We start from the raw sequence: 20,801 nt of genomic DNA, 5'->3' as shown, positions 1-20,801 counted from the left end.
CGATTTGCCTAAAATTGGCAATCTAGAGCTATTATAGGCCCACATAGACCTGCGTCAAATTTATTTTTCATCGGTCCATTTTTGTTAAAGCCTCTACATAAATCGATCACACTATTTCACTTTTTGACGGAAGGTAAGGCGCCTTGCTCGAAAATGAAAGTAAAATTTCTAGATATTTTATTTAGAATAAGGTAAATTAAAATGCAATCATTTTAAGGTAATTATTTTTAAAAGTCTAATATTCAATTAAAAATTTAATTAATGTTGATTGCAAAACTCCCTAAACTGTTTTAATTGAAAACGTAACTATTTTCAATTACATCCTTCAGTGCCTTAGTGTTTTTATAATATAAAAAAAATGGTTTTTTAAACAAATTTTCAATTAAAAATTTAAAAAAATTGCCATCACTTTTTTAGCTGGTGTAGTCTTCCGAGTTTGACTAAGAAACTAATTGTATCAATTAATTTTTTAATTTAAAATTTAAAAATGTTCAATCATTGAACTAATTAACTTAATATTTCTATCTTGATTAAGAAGTAAATTGTATAGTAATTGAAAAAAATCTCAGCTTCAATAACCTTTTTAATTGGAAATATTTTGGTGATATCTTCTCTGTATACCAATAGGGTTGAGTTGGTACGAATAGGGTTAAGTTGGTAGTGGGTACGTAACAGTCGTCCCGGCGGAACTTACTTATTTTATATAACTTATTTTTTTAAAATATATTGAAACAACTTACCATTAGTTTTGTGGTCTTTATCGTAATAATTGTGGTTTTCGGCATTCTCGGTGTTACATAATTTCGCATGAAAATCATAAATTGTTGAAAATAAATTCAAACCAATAATGATTATGAACAAATATATAGTGAACGAGTATCCAAAACCTGTTGGAATTTTGGGAACAGAAAAAAAATTAACCAAAAAAATATAGAGAAAACCTTTATTGCAATTTCTTACAATTTTGTGCTTAGTGTGAAGGTGGTATTATGTTCCTATCAGAGAATGAAGCCGCCCCATTTTTATCGACGGCGGCAGACACTAAATTTTTGCATCCGGTGATGCACAGTGTTTTGAAAACGTCAAAAAATATGTGCTCCTATCTGTTTTTACTAGAACTATTTTTAAAAAATAATTGAATTATGTTTGGTCAAGTTAAAAATTGTGTACAGGTATTGGTGATAGTTCTTGAACTAAAACCAAAAACAAATAAATTTGAGCAAATTAAAATTTTGCCAATTTTTTAATGGTTTGGGATTTTTCACCCAAAAAGGATAATTTACAAAGGACGCCAAAGAATATTATACCTCTCAATTTTGTTCACACATAATTGTTTGTGTTGATTATAGTATATATTATTGAATAACAAGTATATACGACCGTAAGTTCGGCCAGGCCGAATCTTATGTACCCTCCACCATGGATTGCGTAGAAACTTCTACGAAAGACTGTCATTCACAATCGAATTACTTGGGTTGTGGTATCTTAAAACTTCTTAACATCGTTTTCTAAATTGTGAGTTAGTCCATACGTGGTATATATTAGACAAAAAGTTATATATAGTTAAGTCTACAAATAATTACGAATCGATATGGACTTTTTGCACGGTACGTAGAGAGCCAGAATTGAAATATGGGGGTCGCTTATATGGGGGCTATATACAATTATGAACTTGATATGGACCAATTTTTGTGTGATTGCGGATCGATTTATCTGAGGGCTATATATAACTATAGACCGATATGGACCTAGTTAGGCATGGTTGTTAACGGCCATATACTAGCACAAAGTACCAAATTTCAACTCATTCGGATGAAATTTGCTCCTCCAAGAGGCTCTAAAACCAAATCTCGTGATCGGTCTATATGGGGGCTATAAATGATTATGGACTGATATGGACCACTTTTGGCATGGTTCTTAAATATCATAAACTACCACCACGTACCAAATTTCAACGAGATCGGATGAATTTTGCTTCTCCAAAAGGCACCGGAGGTCAAATCTGGCGATCGGTTTATATGGGAGCTATATATAATTATGGACTGATAGGAACCAATTCCTGCATGGTTGTTGAATACCATATACTAACATCACGTACCAAATTTCAACCGAATGGGAAGAATTTTGCTCTTCCAAGGTGCTCCGGAGGTCAAATCTGGGGATCGGTTTATATGGGGCCTATATATAATTATGGACCGATATCGACCAATTTTTGCATGGGTGTTTGAGGCCATATATTAACATCACGTACCAAATTTCAACTGAATCAGATGAATTTCGGTCTTCCAAGAGGCTCCGGAAGTCAAATCTGGGGATCGGTTTATATGGGGCCTATATATAATTATGGACCGATATCGACCAATTTTTGCATGGGTGTTTGAGGCCATATACTAACATCATGTTTTTCTGCAAGCAAAATCGGGGGATCGGTTTATATAGGGGCTATATATAATTATGGAATGATGTGAACCAATTTTTGCATGGTTGTTAGAGACCATATACTAACACCATGTACCAAATTTCAGTCGGATCGTATGAAATTTGCTTCTCTTAGAGGCTCCGCAAGCCAAATCGGGGGATCGATTTATATGGGGGCTATATATAATTATGGACCGATGTGAACCAATTTTTGCATGGTTGTTAGAGACCATATACTAACACCATGTACCAAATTTCAGTCGGATCGGATGAAATTTGCTTCTCTTAGAGGCTCCGCAAGCCAAATCGGGGGATCGATTTATATGGGGGCTATATATAATTATAGACCGATGTGAACCAATTTTTGCATGGTTGTTAGAGACCATATACTAACACCATGTACCAAATTTCAGCCGGATCGGATGAAATTTGGTTCTCTTAGAGGCTCCGCAAGCCAAATCGGGGGATCAGTTTATATGGGGGCTATACGTAAAAGTGGACCGATATGGCCCATTTGCAATACCATCCGACCTACATCAATAACAACTACTTGTGGCAAGTTTCAAGTCGATAGCTTGTTTCGTTCGGAAGTTAGCGTGATTTCAACAGACGGATAAACGGACGGACATGCTCAGAGCGACTCAGAATTTCACAACGACCCAGAATATATATACTTTATGGGGTCTTAGAGCAATATTTCGATGTGTTATAAACGGAATGACAAAGTTAATATACCCCCCATCCTATGGTGGAGGGTATAAAAATGGACTCAAAATTTCGTATGTTTTGTTTATTGTTAAAGAAGTTTATAAAAATGCATATTAGTACTCACCAATATGGAATATATTTATAGGTTATTTAGATTAAAGTCTTTACTTTCAAATAACATCGAGAAATAAATCGAAACTAAGTGGTGAAATAGAGATTGGTGTCGTTTTCAAATGTCCTCCTAGGTGGTCATCGGTAGTGAAAGGGTTAACTATCATCCACACAAATAAAATTTTGTAAATTTTAGAAATAAAATTTAGAAATTATTGTTCCGACTATATAAAGTCGTTTTATCGGGCTCAAATTTTGGCTATCCCAATATCTGGAAAGGGTATTCGATTTGTGGGGTTGAGGCGAATGCTCCTAGTGGCACCAGGTCGCGTTTTCGAAGATAAGGCTGGCGTAACTCGGTTTGACTCAGAGTTACAACAATTTTGTTCATAACATAAATTTTTAAGGACAAAATAAGCCATCGTTTGTGATATCGTGCGTGTTTTTATTATTTATAGTTCTCGAGTTATGGCTCAATACGTCAACTTTTTGGCCAAAACATTAGTTTTTTTCAAATTTTGAGCGACGAGCGGCACGTGTTAACGTCGTTTAATCGGGCTCAAATTTTGGCTATCCCAATATCTGGAAAGGGGATTCGTTTTGTGGGGTTAAGACGAACAAGATTCCGAAATTTTTGTCCCATATAAGTTGCGGTCACTCTAGCCTCCATATAGGCCGATTTCACTTCTTGAGGGTATAGAAGGCGCACTGATCATGAAATTTGCTTGAAACTGAATTAAAATTTCCAGATTTTACTTCTCGTAATCGTTTAAATAATGAGGATGAAGATCTACATATTTTCGATTTAAAATCAAGGCGTAATTTCATCATTATCTTGCACACTTACAAGAGATGTTAATGATTTCTCTACAACTCAAACAAAAATGGTTCTTATAAATCCAGAATCTTGTATAGTCTTCATAGGTAAAATCTTTATATTTATGGTCGGGAAGTGTACTGGTTGAACTGCTCTGCTTGGCAGAATATCTCTCATAAAACCCCCCTGAAATTTCAAAGGAAACTATAATATTTGATTCATGGTGGTGGGTATTCAAGATTCGGCCCGGTCGAACTGACTGCTTTATATACTTGTTTCTTGTTAATGGCGACACTTTGAGGACTTGTAACAAAAAAGTATATTTCTGAATTTCATTTCCTTTTTAGATTTTGTTTTATATTTGTTGTTTGTTTTCTATTTGTGTTTTTTGAAAAAGTAACGTTATTTTTACAAAAGATTGTAAACCATGTCAAATTTTCATGTTTACAAATCGACGGCGCGTCTCGGCGGCTTCATTCTCTGGTTCAGACTGATTTGACATTTAGAATAGCTTAAAGGATGCTAACTCTACTCTAACTGTTTTTGTGTTTTTATTATTTATTGTATCCGTGACTTTGACGTTTAGAATTGACTCTAACCCAATTATTTTACCACGTCTTACCTTTCTCTATGGGCTCCTTTGGGTTCTCACAGTATCTAACAAAAGTCTTCACACTTACATTGAATGTGTTTTGCATTTCCGAATCTACATGGGTATGTATAAGGTGATGATATTGAGAAATCGACTTTTGATTTTGGGAAATTTTAAAAAGCTTTCGACTCCATTGCATATTATCCGTTTCTGGCAGTGTAGTGCGATAATCGGAATCCTGTTGATGTGGGCTAATACTTTTGACGCTTCGTTTAATATTAGATGTACACACTCCGCGATATAATTGATCATAGCGGTAATGGAAGACAGAAGCATTGTAGTGTTTCCTGATTTCATGAAATAAAGTTGAATCATTATCGGGTTGAATTTCCATATAAATCCAACAATATGTATTAGATGGTTGTTGCATGCATGCTTTATAGTCGTCCATTTCATATAATAGGGGCATGTGGTGGTGGTATTGGGAAACTGAAAATAATCAATAGAGTAATAATTACAATCATTTCAATAATTCTATAATATGCTATATTTTAATTTATATTTTTGTCTCCAATCACGAAATTAATTGATCCAATTAATTTTTAATTGAAATGTCTTCAATCACAGAAATGATCGTATCAATCACCAAAGCCAATTAAAAAATTAATTATTAAACAAAAAATTAAATAACTAATAATAATTAATGCAATTAGTTGTTGTGTTTGATTCTTGTTTAAATTAAACAATTTATTGAACCAATGAAATTGTTAATTGAATATGCTTTTTAAATTCAATTACAATTTTAATTGGAAAAAGTTGGTAATATTTTTGTCCTGTGTAAATCAACACTTAACTTAGGGTTATAAAGATAGATTTTTTGCTATTATGTTGTTGGCAATACTGGCTTAAAGAACTGACGTACGTTTCGTTAGAGTTGTTTGACTGTCAAATATCTCCTTTCTTCAGTTTGGTCCATAATTTACCCATGAATGGTCTTAGGTTAGGTTAGGTAATCATCGATTTTGGAGTGAAAATAAGCCAGAAGCATTGCAAAAGCCACCATAGCACCCAGAAAAAGTAATAGTTTGGTGGCGTTTTATGGGCATCATTGGAACGTACATTTTAAAAGATGATACCAATCGTAATGTAACTGTGAATGGTGAGCGTAACCATGAGATGACATCCAACTTAACCATGAGGTGATATCCAACTGCTACTAACAATCACATGTAAAAAATTCCAATGACACTTCAAAAAATTTTTAGTTTTTCAGCGTGGTGAAAAACTATAAAAATTTGTTCAGTAAGTTATATTTGATGAAAATTTGGATTTTGGGCAAGCAATATCATCCCTCTCAGCGATGTCGAGAGAGAAGTTATGTAGTTGTGGCTCAAATTTTGCTGATGTCACAGATTAACTATTGCATCGAGGCGCACTGAAAAAACAGTGAACCCACCAGTAAGAAAACTTTTGGTTAATTTTAGAAAATTTTGAATATTTTAAGAAAATTTTAACGAAACAGTATAACAAACGCTGACATCGCGCCGATATCACAAAAAAAAAATTGGTAAATATTTTTCGACAAATTCAAGAAAATGTATTAGACGTAATTAATTTTTTTTCACCTGTTCAATATATATATATATATATATATATATATATATATATATATATATATATATATATATATATATATATATATATATATATATATATATATATATATATATATATATATATATATATATATATATATATATATATATATATATATATATATATATATATATATATATATATATATATATATATATATGTATATATATATATATATATGGTGTCGTGGTGAAATTCTCAGTCGATCTAAGCATGTCCGTCTGTTGAAAACTTGGCACAAGTAGTTATTATTGATGTAGGTCTAGCAAATGGGCAATATCGGTTCACTTTTACGTATAGCCACATATAAACTGGCCCCGAGATTTAGCTTGCGGAGCCTCTAAGAGAAGCATATTTCATCCGATCTGGCTGAAATTTGGTACATGGTGTTAGTATATGGTCTCTAACAACCACGCCAGAATTGGTATATATCGGTCCATAATTATATATTGCCCCCATATAAACCGATCCCCCCGAAGCCTCTTGGAGGAGCAGAATTCATACGATCCGGTTGAAATTTGGTGCGTGGTGTTAGTATATGGTCATAAATATATATAGCCCCCATATAAACCGATCCCCATATTTGACCTCCAGAGCCTCTTGACGGGGCAAAATTCATCCGATCCATTTGAAATTTGGTACATTTCGCTAGTGTATGGCCTATAGCAACCATGCCAAAATTGGTCCGTATCGATCTATATTATATATAGCCCCCAAATAAACCGATCCCCAATCACAGAAAAATCACGATTGCCACTCGAGCTAAAAATAATCTACCATAGAAAATGTTGTTAAAATTTTACATTGCTGTAGACAATTTTGTCAAAATTTTATTTCTATAGAAAATTTTGTCAACATTTTATGTCTTTCCGAAATTTGTTCAAATATAATTTCTATACAAAATTTTGTCAAAATTTTATTTCTATAGAAAATTTTTTCAAAATTTTATTTCTGTAGAAAATTTTGTCAAAATGTTATTTCTATAGAAAAATTTATGAAGCATTTCATAGTTGGAGTGGAATATTTTGCAAAATCTTCCAAACATCAAGAATTCTACCAATCTACCAAACAGTAAAAAATGTGCCATTTTTGGTAGTCTCGTGTTCATAATTGTATATAGCCCCCATATAAAGCGACCCCCATATTTCAATTCTGGCACTATAAATACCGCACAAAAGTTCATATCGGTTCGTAATTATTTCTTCCCTATATATCGGTCAAGGACTGAATATATACGTATTTAATCGAACTTTCTTTTGTCTACTATATATCCTGCATGGACTAACTTACAATTTAGAACATGATGTTAAGAAGTTTTAAGATGCCTTGCCATCGGCCGCAACCCAATAATTGAATTGTGAATAACCGTCTTTAGTAGAAGTTTCTACGCAATCCATGGTGGAGGGTACTAAGATTCGGCCTGGCCGAACGTACGGCCATATATACTTGTTGTTTTTTTTTTTAATTTTTATTTACAATACAACTGAGTATGAAACTCATCTAGTAATTTTCAATTCGTAGTTCATTATCTTACTGCTAAAATATATAGCAAAGAATACAAATTTGAGAAGAAGTTCAAGAATTTATCTCTAGTTTGGTTTATTGAATAAATATTAGATGACTATACCCATGGGGGTTGTCCTCTGTAACCTTCTTATCGGTAGATAGTTTTGGAATATGGTGTTGAAACTGGAGTTTACATGGTATCGTAATTTATTAGCGTGACCCTGCGCAGCAGATGATATTTCTTCTACAATAGGCTTCACTTGTAAATCTCTGTGAAGATCAGAGTTTCGAATGTACCAAGGTGCATTGACTCTAGTACGTCTTTAGTCCCATACGAAGTTCATGATGGACGCATTGGTAATAAAATTTACAAATTTAAAGAAATAATGAAGTATTTTGTGAGAAATACGATATTAGTGAATCTTTATGCTTAATTTGTGTATAATTTTTTTAGTTCATTTAACTAACGTATGTAAAAAATTTTTAGAGTAAAGGAAACTTTCTCCAAAACTTAATAATTGCATGAACTAAAATAAAGTTAAATTGGCTTTAGTGAAATAAAGAGTTCACTTTATTTGAGTGTGGCATCGTGACTCTAAGTAGGTCCAGAATCAATATTTGTGGTTGGCTTTTATTTATTCCTTTAAAATTGGTAAAAATTTCGTGAACCATTTAAAAAAATGAACTTAGTGAAAGTTTTATGAACTTACTGACAGTTTTACGGTCTTAAAAACCAAATCATGGTCATTTTTACTACCATTTAAGAAAAACAATCATTAATTTTTACAAAATTGAACTGACTGATATGAAAACATTTTGCAATACGTGTAAGTAAAAAATTTTGTTACTGGCACGAAAATCTGACCAAATCTTTGTAATTTCAAAGTATATCAAAGCACACCACTTTAAGTAAAATTTTTAACTAATTTTAAGTAGATGCAGGAATTGCAAAAGAATTAAAAATAATAATTATTACGAGATTTTCATAAAACTCTTGAAGTTTTAACTAACTGGGTAGAAGAGCGAATAACTAAATTGAAGTTAAAAACTTGTCATAAATTACGAGGCACTTGTTTTCGTGTGTGAATCAAAGTTATTATACCCTAACCACTTGATGGCATTAGATCCTTCTTCTCTGCTTTTTAAGGCGTTTACTTACCATCAACGTTCTCTGCATTACAATAGTTGAGAAACACTAATAATAGAAATGCTTGATATTCAATTTTCTTAAGGACTATTGCGCTTCCCATTGTGCCTAGCTAAACATATAAAATCGAACTGACAATCTAAACTATCACAATTGCATCTGTTCTTTCTAAGGGCACTGCATAATAATATACTACACTGAAAAAACAGTGAACCCACCAGGAAGACTACACCCATAAAAAAGTGACCCCTTCTTTAAGTTAAAATGAACTCATTGTGAAGAAAGTTGAAAGTTGAACTTATAGCGCCAAAGACATTTTGTATTTGTTTGAACGATGTGATTTTCGTAGAAATTATGTAGAATTCCATATATTAGTTAACATTTTCCTATATTTATGTACCACTATACTACAGAATGAAAAAAAAAAATTAAATGAATTGAATTTATATGTGGAATGATTTTATTGAACTTTTTTCATTCATTTGGACAAATCTTACATATTTGTGGTAAACCTTTTGCTTCAAAATTAGAACTGCTTATCCTCGTTTTTAAATAAAATTTTTATTTATTTATATAAGCAATTTTTTCTTCAATAAAAGACATGTTTTATTAATATATTAAATATATTTATTAAGAATCAACAGCATCGACTGACCTTGAAATATTACTTTATTATTCCACTATTTCCAATTTCCATGTAATCTTGTCAACTGTAAAACGCATTTTTTCTTATTCTTGTGCTTTTCACATTTTAAATAAGTTGCTGCCTAACGATTTTGTCCTCCTTTTACAATTTCAATACCTACAAATATAAAAAAATCATAAACTATTTTTTCACAAAAGGTTGGCGTCACTGGATATTACCTGATAATTGAAGATTCCAAAATGAAGACGAATGAAGGGGTTGTTATTCTTCTGTTTTTTTTTTTTTCTTTATACACCATCACGAACATTGATAGACGTATTGTTTGTTGTTTATATTTAATAATTTTCAAAAAAAAAAAAAGAAAATTTTTCTCACTAATTTAATATAACAAATATTTTATATATTTTATTTGTTATTTATTATATTATTTTACTAAATTATTTTTAACAATCTCTCCGTATACCATAACAACACGATTTCAACTAAACAAAACAAAAAAACAACCCACACGCAAACATATCGATTACATCGATGACAGGTATCGATTACATGTAGATAAAAGAAATATATGAAAATTTTCTATATTCTAACAAGTGTGTTTCCTTAAGTTTTGAAAGGATTGAATACTTCTTAGTACGAATGAACTAAGATATTTGTCTATGCCAAGTGTTATTCGTATGTATGATAAGCTTTCTATAATAAAGGAAGTCAGAATTATCAGTTTAGAAGAAATTTTACTAAATTTGAGGAAACTTGGTTTTAGTTCGGTTTTTTGTTTATTTTGTTATCAGTTAATAAAATTTTCTTGTTCAGTAGTAAATTCTTATACCCAGCGAAGAAAACAGTATTAGTAAAATTCCATGCCTTATTCTAGTTAATGAACTATTCCCAACTGCTTTCAGTTTAGGATTTTTTTTACTGAAACAAGTAAATTTTATTATTTCACACAAAAATTTACCGTAATGGAAATAAAATGGCTACTCTAAATTGATCCGGAGCGGTCCATTTTTTCGCTCCGCTCCCGCTCCGGAGAAAAAAAATCGCTCGGCTCCGGAAAAAAATTCGCTCCGCTGCTTCTCAAAGAAAATTATTTTTTATACCCACCATTATAGAATGGTGATTTGGGTATAATAAGTTTGCCATTCCGTTTGTATCATATCGATTTTCGCCTATATAAAGTATGTATATTTTTGATCAGGAAGAAATTGTAAGACGATATAAGCATGTCCGTCCGTCTGTGGTAATCACGCTACCGCCTTCAATAATAGCGCTATTGTCCTGAAATTTGACACTGATTCATCTTTTGTCTGCACACAGGCTAAGTTCGAAGATGGGATATATCGGTCCAGGTTTTTATATAGCTCCCATATAAACCGATCTCCCGATTTGGGGTCTTAGAAGAAGTTTTTATCCAATTTGCCTGAAATTAGAAATCTAAAGATATTTTAGAGCCGTAGAGAAGGGTGCTGAAAATGGTGAGTATTGGTCGATGTTTTGGTACAGCCCCCATATAGACCGATCTCCCGATTTTACTTCTTTGGCTTATAGAAACTGAATTTTTTATCCAATTTGCATGAAATTGGAAATCTGGAGGTTGGGGTCTAGATTCTGTCGGTTTCTCAGAACAACAATTATGTGTGCAATTATGATTTATCGGTCGTTAGATACGTATTAGAAGTATGGGAAAATTTGAGTAATCTTTGCACTTAGTAGTGGCGATTTTAAATTGAAAATGTGTGTATTTTGGCCATATTTGCCTAAAACGGAAAAACATATAGTATATGGAGGTTTAGTCTCAATCTTAACTGATTTTGTCCAACTTTGGCACACTTTGCTAAAATGCTAATTGTACTCTCTGCGCACAATTTCAAAATATTTGGAGTGAAACTTTGGTCTCCATGGTCATATGAATCAAAATCGGGCGAAAAATATATATGGGAGCTATATATAAATCTGAACCGATGTCAACCAAATTTGGCATGCATAATAGGAATATTAGTTCTACTCCCTGTATAATAGGAATATTAGTTCTACTCCCTGTATAAAACTTCATGTAAATTGGAGTACAACTTTGGCCTCTGGCTTCTGGGGCCGTATAAGTGGATATCGGGCGAATGATATATATGGGAGCTATATCTAAATTTTAACCGATTTTAACCAAATTTGACCTCATTACCACACTATCAATTGTACTCTTTGTGCAAAATTTATACCAGAGCAAACGAAATAAAAAGAAACTATCATCGCATTTGATTAAATCTAATATTTGTTTTTCGGAGCGGAGCGGTTTTTTTGGAAATTGATCCGCTCCCATTCCGGGTTTTAAAAATATCGCTCGCGCTCCGCTCCGGCCAAAAAAGGGTTCGCTCCGAACCGCTCCGCTCCAAATCCCTGATATGAAGTTCAAGATGGGCGCAATACAATTTACAAATTTAAAGAAATAATTAACTATTTTGTGAGAAATACAAATTAAGTAAATCTTTGTTTTTTAGTTCATTTATCTAATTATTTGGGTAAAGAAGACTTTCTCCAAACAAAATAATTGCATGAACTAAAGTAAAGTTAAATTGACTTTAGTGAAATAGAAGGTTCACTTTTTTTTTTAGTGCAATTAATTAAAAATAATTAATTTCTAAGGTATTCTAGTATTCCATAAACTTAATACAAAACTAATTGGACAATAATCATGTTTCCATCTCATTAAAAAAAAAAAAAAAACAACGATTATTATCTAACCAAGCAGGAAAAAAATTAAATTAACTATATATTATTACACCAACCCAATCCCAAAGTATTGGTGTACCACCGCAATTGAGTCTTGCAAATCGTTCGATACACATTAATATAGATGGGCTATATCAAAATCCAAATTTTTTAAATTTTTATACCCACCACAATAAAATGGTGACGGGGGTATAATAAGTTTGTCATTCCGTTTGTAACATCGAAATATCGATTTCCGTCTCTATATAAAGCCGATATATTCCTGATCAGGGAGAAATTCTAAGACGATATAGTCTTCAATAATGAAGCAATCGAGCTGAACTCTTCTTTTGTTTACAGGCAAGTTCGAAGATGGGCTATATCGGTCCAGGTTTTGATATAGTCCCCATATAAACAGACCTCCCGATTTGGGGTCTTGGGCTTCAAGAATCCGTAGTTTTTATACAGCTTGCCTGAAATTGGAAATCTATGGTATTTTAGGACCATAAAGAGGTGTGCCAAAAGTGGTGAGTATCGGTCCATGTTTTGCTATAGCCCCCATATAGACCGATCTCCCGATTTTGCTCCTTGGGCTTATGGAAACCGTAGTTTTTATCCAATTTGCTTAAAATTGAAAATCTAGAGATATTTTAGGACCATAAAAATTTGTGCCGAAAATAGTGAGTATCGGTCCATGTTTTTTATATAGACCGATCTCCGATTTTACTTCTTTGGCTTATAGAAACTGAAGTTTTTATCCAGTCTGCCTGAAATTAGAAATCTAGAGATATTTTAGGACAATAAAAAGGTATGCCGAAAATGATGAGTATAGGTTCATGTTTTGGTATAGCCCCATATAGACCGATCTCCCGTTTTTACTTCTTGTGCTGTTCAAAATATTTGCATGGGTATAAAGTTCAATGACCGTACACATAAGTTCAATATGAACTGAAGCAAACGAAGATTTTCGTACGATTCCCAAAAATAGTAAGAATAAACTACTATATAGTTAAAATGGTGATGATTTGGCGCCAATGATTTTCCTCTTTATTTTTAGTTCATTTTTCTTCTATGAGAGGATGTAGTTTCGTGAACTGCAGTTAAAAAGTACAACAGGGCACTAAATTTTCCTGGTTTTAACAACGCTTTGTGGAAATCTCAAAATGTGGAGCAAAATTTAGTTCAATTTTCGTGCGAGGTAGTTCATTCTTCCTATAAAACAGTTCACTTTTTTTCGGTGTAGCACCCTGTAGAAGATCATATAATCAAATGAACTATGTACCAATTCACTCAAATATCATGTAAAGGAGTAAAAAATTAAGTTACTCTGGATATATCAACCATAGCGATCAAATGTAGGGCTTTAGAAGTCGGAGTGCGATTAAACAAAAATGTCAAAAACCACTTATTTCCAGTAAAATTAGGTTTGCACGCCTTCAATTTTCACAAAAATACCTTAAATGGTCTGAGGAGCAGTGGAAATGTGTTATATTTTTCCACGAATCAAAGTTTCACTTGCATGGCTCTGATGCTGGAAATTTAGTATGAAGGCTAAAAGGAAAGCCCTAATCGAAGAAAAACAAAAAGTTCCGTCAATCATGGTGGGGGCAATATTATGGTCTGGGAGTGTTTTTCTGGAAAACTTATTGACCCGATTTATAGAGTCGAGGGTATTGTTTATCACAATGGACTGAATAGTCTAAGTGAGCCTGTATCTCAATCTGGCTTCCACTTTAACCTATTGTGCTGTCAGAAGTATACAAAAACATTTTGTCCCATGTGATATTGCTATTGTGATAATGCCGCCTGCATGGGTTATTCAGCGCGATCATAACCTCCAGCACAAGTGTAAGTTAATAAAACAATGGATTTAAAATTGACATAATAAGCAACAACATTGCATTAAAAGTTTGGTTTTAATATTTTTATTTTCATTATAATAACGGTTTATTTTCAACAGGGAATGTGGTTGCAAATGTTTTGAACAGCACTGTATATAAACCGTACTTTTTATCCAATTTACAAAAAAGGATGTGCAAGAAATGATTTTATTGTTTGGGATTCTAGAAACCGTATACCCAATTTGCTTGAAGAGAAAATTGTGAGTATCGCTGCATATTTTAGTATAGTCTCCATAAGACTGACCTCCCGATTTAACTCCTTGGGTTTAAAGAAACCGAAGATTTTATCCGATTTGCCTGAAAATGTAAATATACTGGTACTTAAGACTCACAAAAACGTGTATCGGATTTAGTTTTTTTATCGGTTCATTTGATAAGGCCTCCATATAGACCGATTTCACTTCTTGAGGGTATAGAAGGCGCACTGATAATGAAAATTGTTTGAAACTGAATGTACAATTTCCAGATATTACTTCTCTATAGATTTTAGATTGCAAATCAAGGCGTTATTTCATTATTTTCTTGTACTCTTACAACAGATGTTAATGATTCATCTAAAACTCAAACAAAAATGGTTCTTATAAATCCAGAATCTGATATAGTCTTCATAGGTAAAATCTTTAAATTTATCTTCTGGAAGTGTACTGGTTGAACTGATCTGCTTGGGAGTCATCAAATCCCCCTGTAATTTGAAAGGAAACTATAATATTTGATTCATGGTGGTGGGTATTTAAGATTCGGCCATGCCGAACTTACTGCTGTATATACTTGTTTGTTAGTATTAACAGGTTGGCTGATAAGTCCCCGGTCTAACAAAGAAAAACCTATTTTTTTGTCAAAATTCGTTTCTATTATTCAACATAGTTCCCTTCAAGAGCGATACAACGATTATAACGACCTTCCAAATTTTTGATACCATTTTGGTAGTACTCCTTCGGTTTTGCCACAAAATTGGCCCCAGTTTCAGCGATCACCTCTTCATTGCAGACAAATTTTTTCCCTGCGAGCATCCTTTTGAGGTCTGAGAACAAGAAAAAGTCGCTGGGGGCCAGATCTGGAGAAAACGTTGTGTGGGGAAGCAATTCGAAGCCCAATTCATGAATTTTTCTCAATGACTTGTTGATCGGCACGTTGTCTTGGTGGAACAACACTTTTTATACCCTCCACCATAGGATGGGATTATATTAACTTTGTCATTCCGTTTGTAACACATCGAAATATTGCTCTAAGACCCCATAAAGTATATGTATTCTGGGTCGTGGTGAAATTCTCAGTCGATCTGAGCATGTCCGTCCGTCCGTCCGTCTGTTGAAATCACGCTAACTTCCGAACGAAATAAGCTATCGACTTGAATCTTGGCACAAGTAGTTGCTATTGATGTAGGTCGAATTGTATTGCAAATGGGCCATATCGGTCCACTTTTACGTATAGCCCCCATATAAACGGACACCCAAATTTGGCTTGCAGACCCTCTAAGAGAAGCAAATTTCATCCGATCCGGCTGAAATTTGGAACATGGTGTTAGTATATGGTCTCTAACAACCACGCAAAAATTGGTCGACATCGGTCCATAATTATATATAGCCCCCATATAAACCGATCCCCCGATTTGGCTTTCGGAGCCTCTAACTTCGTCCGATCCGGCTGAAATTTGGTACATGTTGTTGGTATATGGTCTATAACATCCATGCAAAAATTGGTCCACATCGGTCCATAATTATATATAGCCCCCATACAAACCAATCACCAGATTTGACCTCCGGAGCCTCTTGGAAAACCAAAATTCATTTGATTCAGTTGAAATTTGGTACGTGGTGTTAATATATGGCCTCAAACACCCACGCACAAATAGGTCGAAATCGGTCCATAATTATATATAGCCCATATAAACCGATCCCCAGATTTGTACTCCGGAGCCCCCTGGAAGAGCAAAATTCATCCGATTCGGTTGAAATTTGGTACGTGATGTTAGTATATGGTATCCAACAACCATGCAGGAATTGGTTCATATCACTCCATAATTATATATAGCCCCCATATAAATAGATCCCCAGATTTGACCTCCGGTGCCTTTTTGGAGAAGCAAAATTCATCCGATCTGGTTGAAATTTGGTACGTGGTGGTAGTATATGATATTTAACAACCTTGCCAAAAGTGGTCGATATCAGTCCATAATCATATATAGGCCCCATATAAACCGATCCCGATATTTGGTTTTAGAGCCACTTGGAGGAGCAAATTTCATCCGAGTCAGTTGAAATTTGGTACATTGTGCTAGTATATGGCCGTTAACAACCATGCATAACTAAGTCCATAACGGTCTATAGTTATATATAGCCCTCAGATAAATCGATCCCCAATCACAAAAAATTGGTCCATATCAAGTTCATAATTGTATATAGCCCCCATATAAGCGACCCCCATATTTCAATTCTGGCTCTCTATGTACCGTGCAAAAGTCCATATCGAGTCGTAATTATTTGTAGACTTACCTATACATACCTTTTTTGTCTAATATATACCACGTATGGACTAACTCACAATTTAGAAAACGATGTTAAGAAGTTTTAAGATACCACAACCCAAATAATTCGATTGTGGATGACAGTCTTTCGTAGAAGTTTCTACGCAACCCATGGTGGAGGTACATAAGATTCGGCCTGGCCGAACTTACGGTCATATATACTTGTTTCTTCTTCATATGGGGCAGTTTTGCCGTGATTTCGACCTTCAAACGCTCCAATAACGCCATATAATAGTCACTGTTGATGGTTTTTCCCTTCTCAAGATAATCGATAAAAATTATTCCATGCGCATCCCAAAAAACAGAGGCCATTACTTTGCCAGCGGACTTTTGAGTCTTTCCACGCTTCGGTTCACCGGTCGCTGTCCACTCAGGGGACTGTCGATTGGACTCAGGAGTGTAGTGTTTCATCCATTGTCACATATCGATGGAAAAACTCGGGTGTATTACGAGTTAACAGTTGCAAACACCGCTCAGAATCATCAACACGTTGTTGTTTTTGGTCAAATGTGAGCTCGCGCGGCACCCATTGTGCACAGAGCTTCCGCATATCCAAATATAGATGAATGATATGACCAACACGTTCCTTTGATATCTTTAAGGCCTCTGCTATCTCGATCAACTTCATTTTTCGTCATTCAAAATCATTTTGTGGATTTTTTTTATGTTCTCGTCGGTAACCACCTCTTTCGGGCGTCCACTGCGTTCACCATCCTCCGTGGTCATTTCACCACGCTTGAATTTTGCATACCAATCAATTATTGTTGATTTCCCTGGGGCAGAGTCCGGAAACTCATTATCAAGCCAAGTTTTTGCTTCCACCGTATTTTTCCCAGTATTTTATCAAAACACGAAATTCCTTTTTTCCATTTTTTTCACAATAACAAAAGTTGCTTCACAAAAGACGCTCTATCTCACAAACTAATTGACTTACAGACGTCAAATTTTGACACGAATCATTTAAAGGTTGTTACTATATAAAAAAAAATGAATTTAATACTAGCGACGCCATCTGTGTGTCAGACCGGGGACTTATCAGCCAACCTGTTACTTCAAGTCTAGAGCAATATTTCTGGACGCATTTTTATGCAGATTAAAGATGACTACACGTAAAAAAAATAATTATTTCCCCCCAAACGAAGTTTTAGACAAACAAATATCGTTTCGCATTTGCTTTTCGCTGTGAGGATGTTGTTGGAAGAAAAGTATATACTTTTTGTGATAAACTTTGATTATTTTACAGAATGCAAAAACAGTTCCTTAAAGACCAACTTCATTTTTTCTTTTCTGGCTAATTGCATCTTCCCTCACATCGTTCACACTTCCACGGGATGTTTTAGTTCTTACACTCAAATTATGTCATGGAAATCTTATGTTTATTTCTTTAAATTTTTACATTTTACTGTAAATGCGCCCATCTTGAACTTCGTATGGCACTAAAAACATTCTTTTACTTTTTATTTATTTTTGTCATATCGGCGTGATGTCAGCGTTTGTAATACTGTTTAGTTAAAATTTTCTAGAAATTATCTAATTTTGTTTTTAAATTAACCAAAATTTTTCTTCCTGGCGTGTTCACTGTTTTTTTCCGTGTAGCATCTTTTTCTGTAAAACAAACAATGTAGAAGAAATTATTCAAATTATTCCGCGGACAAACATTTATCGTTATAGCCATCAACACACAAGCAAGGCATTTGGACGTTCACGAGCCGATGTAAAGAAACTTTATTTAACATAAACATACCATACACCATATTCGGAAAGTCTGTTTGTGGACCTAAAATGCGTCTAGATTTCCAATTTCAAACAAATCGAATAAAGATTGCTTTATCTAGAAGCCCAATAAATCATATTACAGGGTCTATACCTATTTGTGGACCTAAAATACGTCTAGAATTTCAATTTCTGGCAAATCGAAAAAACTACTGTATGTAGAAGCCCAAAAAATCGACCCACACACTCCATATTTTGCACACATATTTGTGGACCTAAAACATCTCTAGATATTCAATTTCGATCAAATCGGATAGAAGTTGCGGTGTAAAGAAGATAAAGGATTCAAATCGGGAGATATATCAAAATCTTGACCGACATTGCCAATCTGCGAACTTGATCTATGTACAGAAAAAAGGACTTTCAAGAATAAATGCTTCATATAATCGGAGATCGATATTCCGATGGTTTACGGAACGGAATGGTCATCAGAATTCAGTTATAATCATGTAACCATGTAACCAATTCATTCTTACCATTTTTATATCCTCCACCATATTAACTTTGTCATTCCGTTTGTAACACATCGAAATATTGCTCTAAAACCCCATAAAGTATATATATATTCTGGGTCGTGGTGAAATTCTGAGCCGATCTAAGCATGCCCGTCCGTCCGTTCATCCGATCCGGCTGGAATTTGGTACATGATGTTAGTATATGGCCGCTGATAACCACGCAAAAATTGGTCCACATCGTTCCATAATTATCTATAGTCCCCATATAAACCGATCCGCAAATTGGGCTTGTGGAACCTCTAAGAGAAGCATATTTCATCCAATCCGGCTGAAATTTAGTACATATAAACCGATCCCCAGATTTGGCTTGCGGAGCCTCTAAGAAACGAAAATTTCATCCGATCCGGCTGAAATTTAGTACACGGTGTAAGTATGTGGTCTCTAACAACCATGCAAAAATTGGTCCACATCGGTCCATTATTATATAGAGCCCCCATATAAACCGATCTCCAGATTTGACCTCCGCAGCCTCGTGGATGAGCAAAATTCATCCGATTCGGTTGAAATTTGGTACGTGGTGTTAGTATATGGTCTCGAACAACCATGCAAAAATTGGCCCACATCGGTCCATAATTATATAGAGCCCCCATATAAAACGATCTCCAGATTTGACCTCCGCAGCCTCGTGGATGAGCAAAATTCATCCGATTCAGTTGAAATTTGGTACATGGTGTTAGTATATGGTCTCTAACAAACATGCAGGAATTGGTCTATATCGGTCCATAACTACATATACCCCCCCATATAAACCGACCCCAGATTTGAACTCCGGAACCCCTTGGAAGAGCAAAATTCACCCGATCCGATTGAAATGTGGTACATTGCGCTAGTATATGGCCGCTAACAACCATGCCAAATTGGTCCATATCGGTCTATAGTTATATATAGCCGATCCCCAAAAATAATCTACCAAAATTTTATTTCTATAGTAAATTTTGTCAAAATTTTATTACTATAGAAAATTTCGTCAAAATTTTATTTCTATAGAAAATTTCGTCAAAATTTTATTTATTATCAAAATTTTATTTCTATAGAAAATTTTGTCAAACTGAATTATATACGTATGTAATCAGCTTCTTTTTTTCTCTATCTGCCGTATATACTTGTTGGGAATAAAACGAAAATTTTGGCCTGCTTTAGAATACATTGAACCCCATTGTACGGCCACTTGTTTTACGAACTTTTTTTTTGTAAAAATAACAACAAAAATATAACAAAAGTAAATAAACAAATACATACAAAAATATTTGTTTGAATTTTTGTGTTTTTTGGTTAAGTACTTCGCGAAAGTTATAACAAATTAATTTCAATCAAGTCATTGGCAAATTTCTAACCCATTCCAGTTTGTAGAAAGTGCATTTTTAAACTCATAATTATACTCTTTCAGTTCGTTCACCGTAAATGTTCTTTGGCAGGGTTTCTTTAGAAAGGTCGAAATCCAGTTGAGATTTTGTTTTCAATTTTATTTATTTATTTATTTTTTTTTTTTAGAAATATTACAAATTTTGAACAATTCATAAAATTTAATTCTCATGGCCAGTTGATAATCGGCGGGGTTCATGAGCACAATGTAGAGACATCCGTAAAGTCATTCGGTAGACACTTGAGAGTATTTCGAATTTTTTAAACAAAAGTTTATTCCATTTCCAATTACGGGAAGTTTTGGGCAAACTATCATATAAACATAAAGAGTATGGCATATTTCATGTAATAATTTCCATATTAAGAACTCGCAAATTTTACTACAAGTGCATTAAAAATTAAAAAGAAATTGAATAAATTAA

At 33.9% G+C, this 20,801-nt stretch overlaps 1 protein-coding gene across 1 annotated transcript in view; it reads right to left on the bottom strand.

Annotated features, from left to right (window-relative positions):
• The window catches only part of LOC142238789 (uncharacterized), a 35,267-nt gene extending 26,168 nt beyond the window's left edge, over positions 1–9,099 (bottom strand). The window contains exons 1-3 of the mRNA XM_075310512.1: positions 8,968–9,099; positions 4,677–5,135; positions 741–887 (exon numbers count right to left, since the gene is read on the bottom strand). Of these exons, the coding sequence (XP_075166627.1) occupies positions 741–887; positions 4,677–5,135; positions 8,968–9,058 (697 nt within the window). The 5' untranslated portion in view covers positions 9,059–9,099. The remainder of the gene's footprint in view (positions 1–740; positions 888–4,676; positions 5,136–8,967) is intronic.
• Positions 9,100–20,801: the final 11,702 nt, after the last annotated feature.

This window comes from Haematobia irritans, chromosome 5 (assembly GCF_050003625.1).
Source record: "Haematobia irritans isolate KBUSLIRL chromosome 5, ASM5000362v1, whole genome shotgun sequence".
Lineage (NCBI taxonomy): Eukaryota > Metazoa > Arthropoda > Insecta > Diptera > Muscidae > Haematobia > Haematobia irritans.
This window is presented reverse-complemented; position numbering and strand designations above follow the sequence as displayed.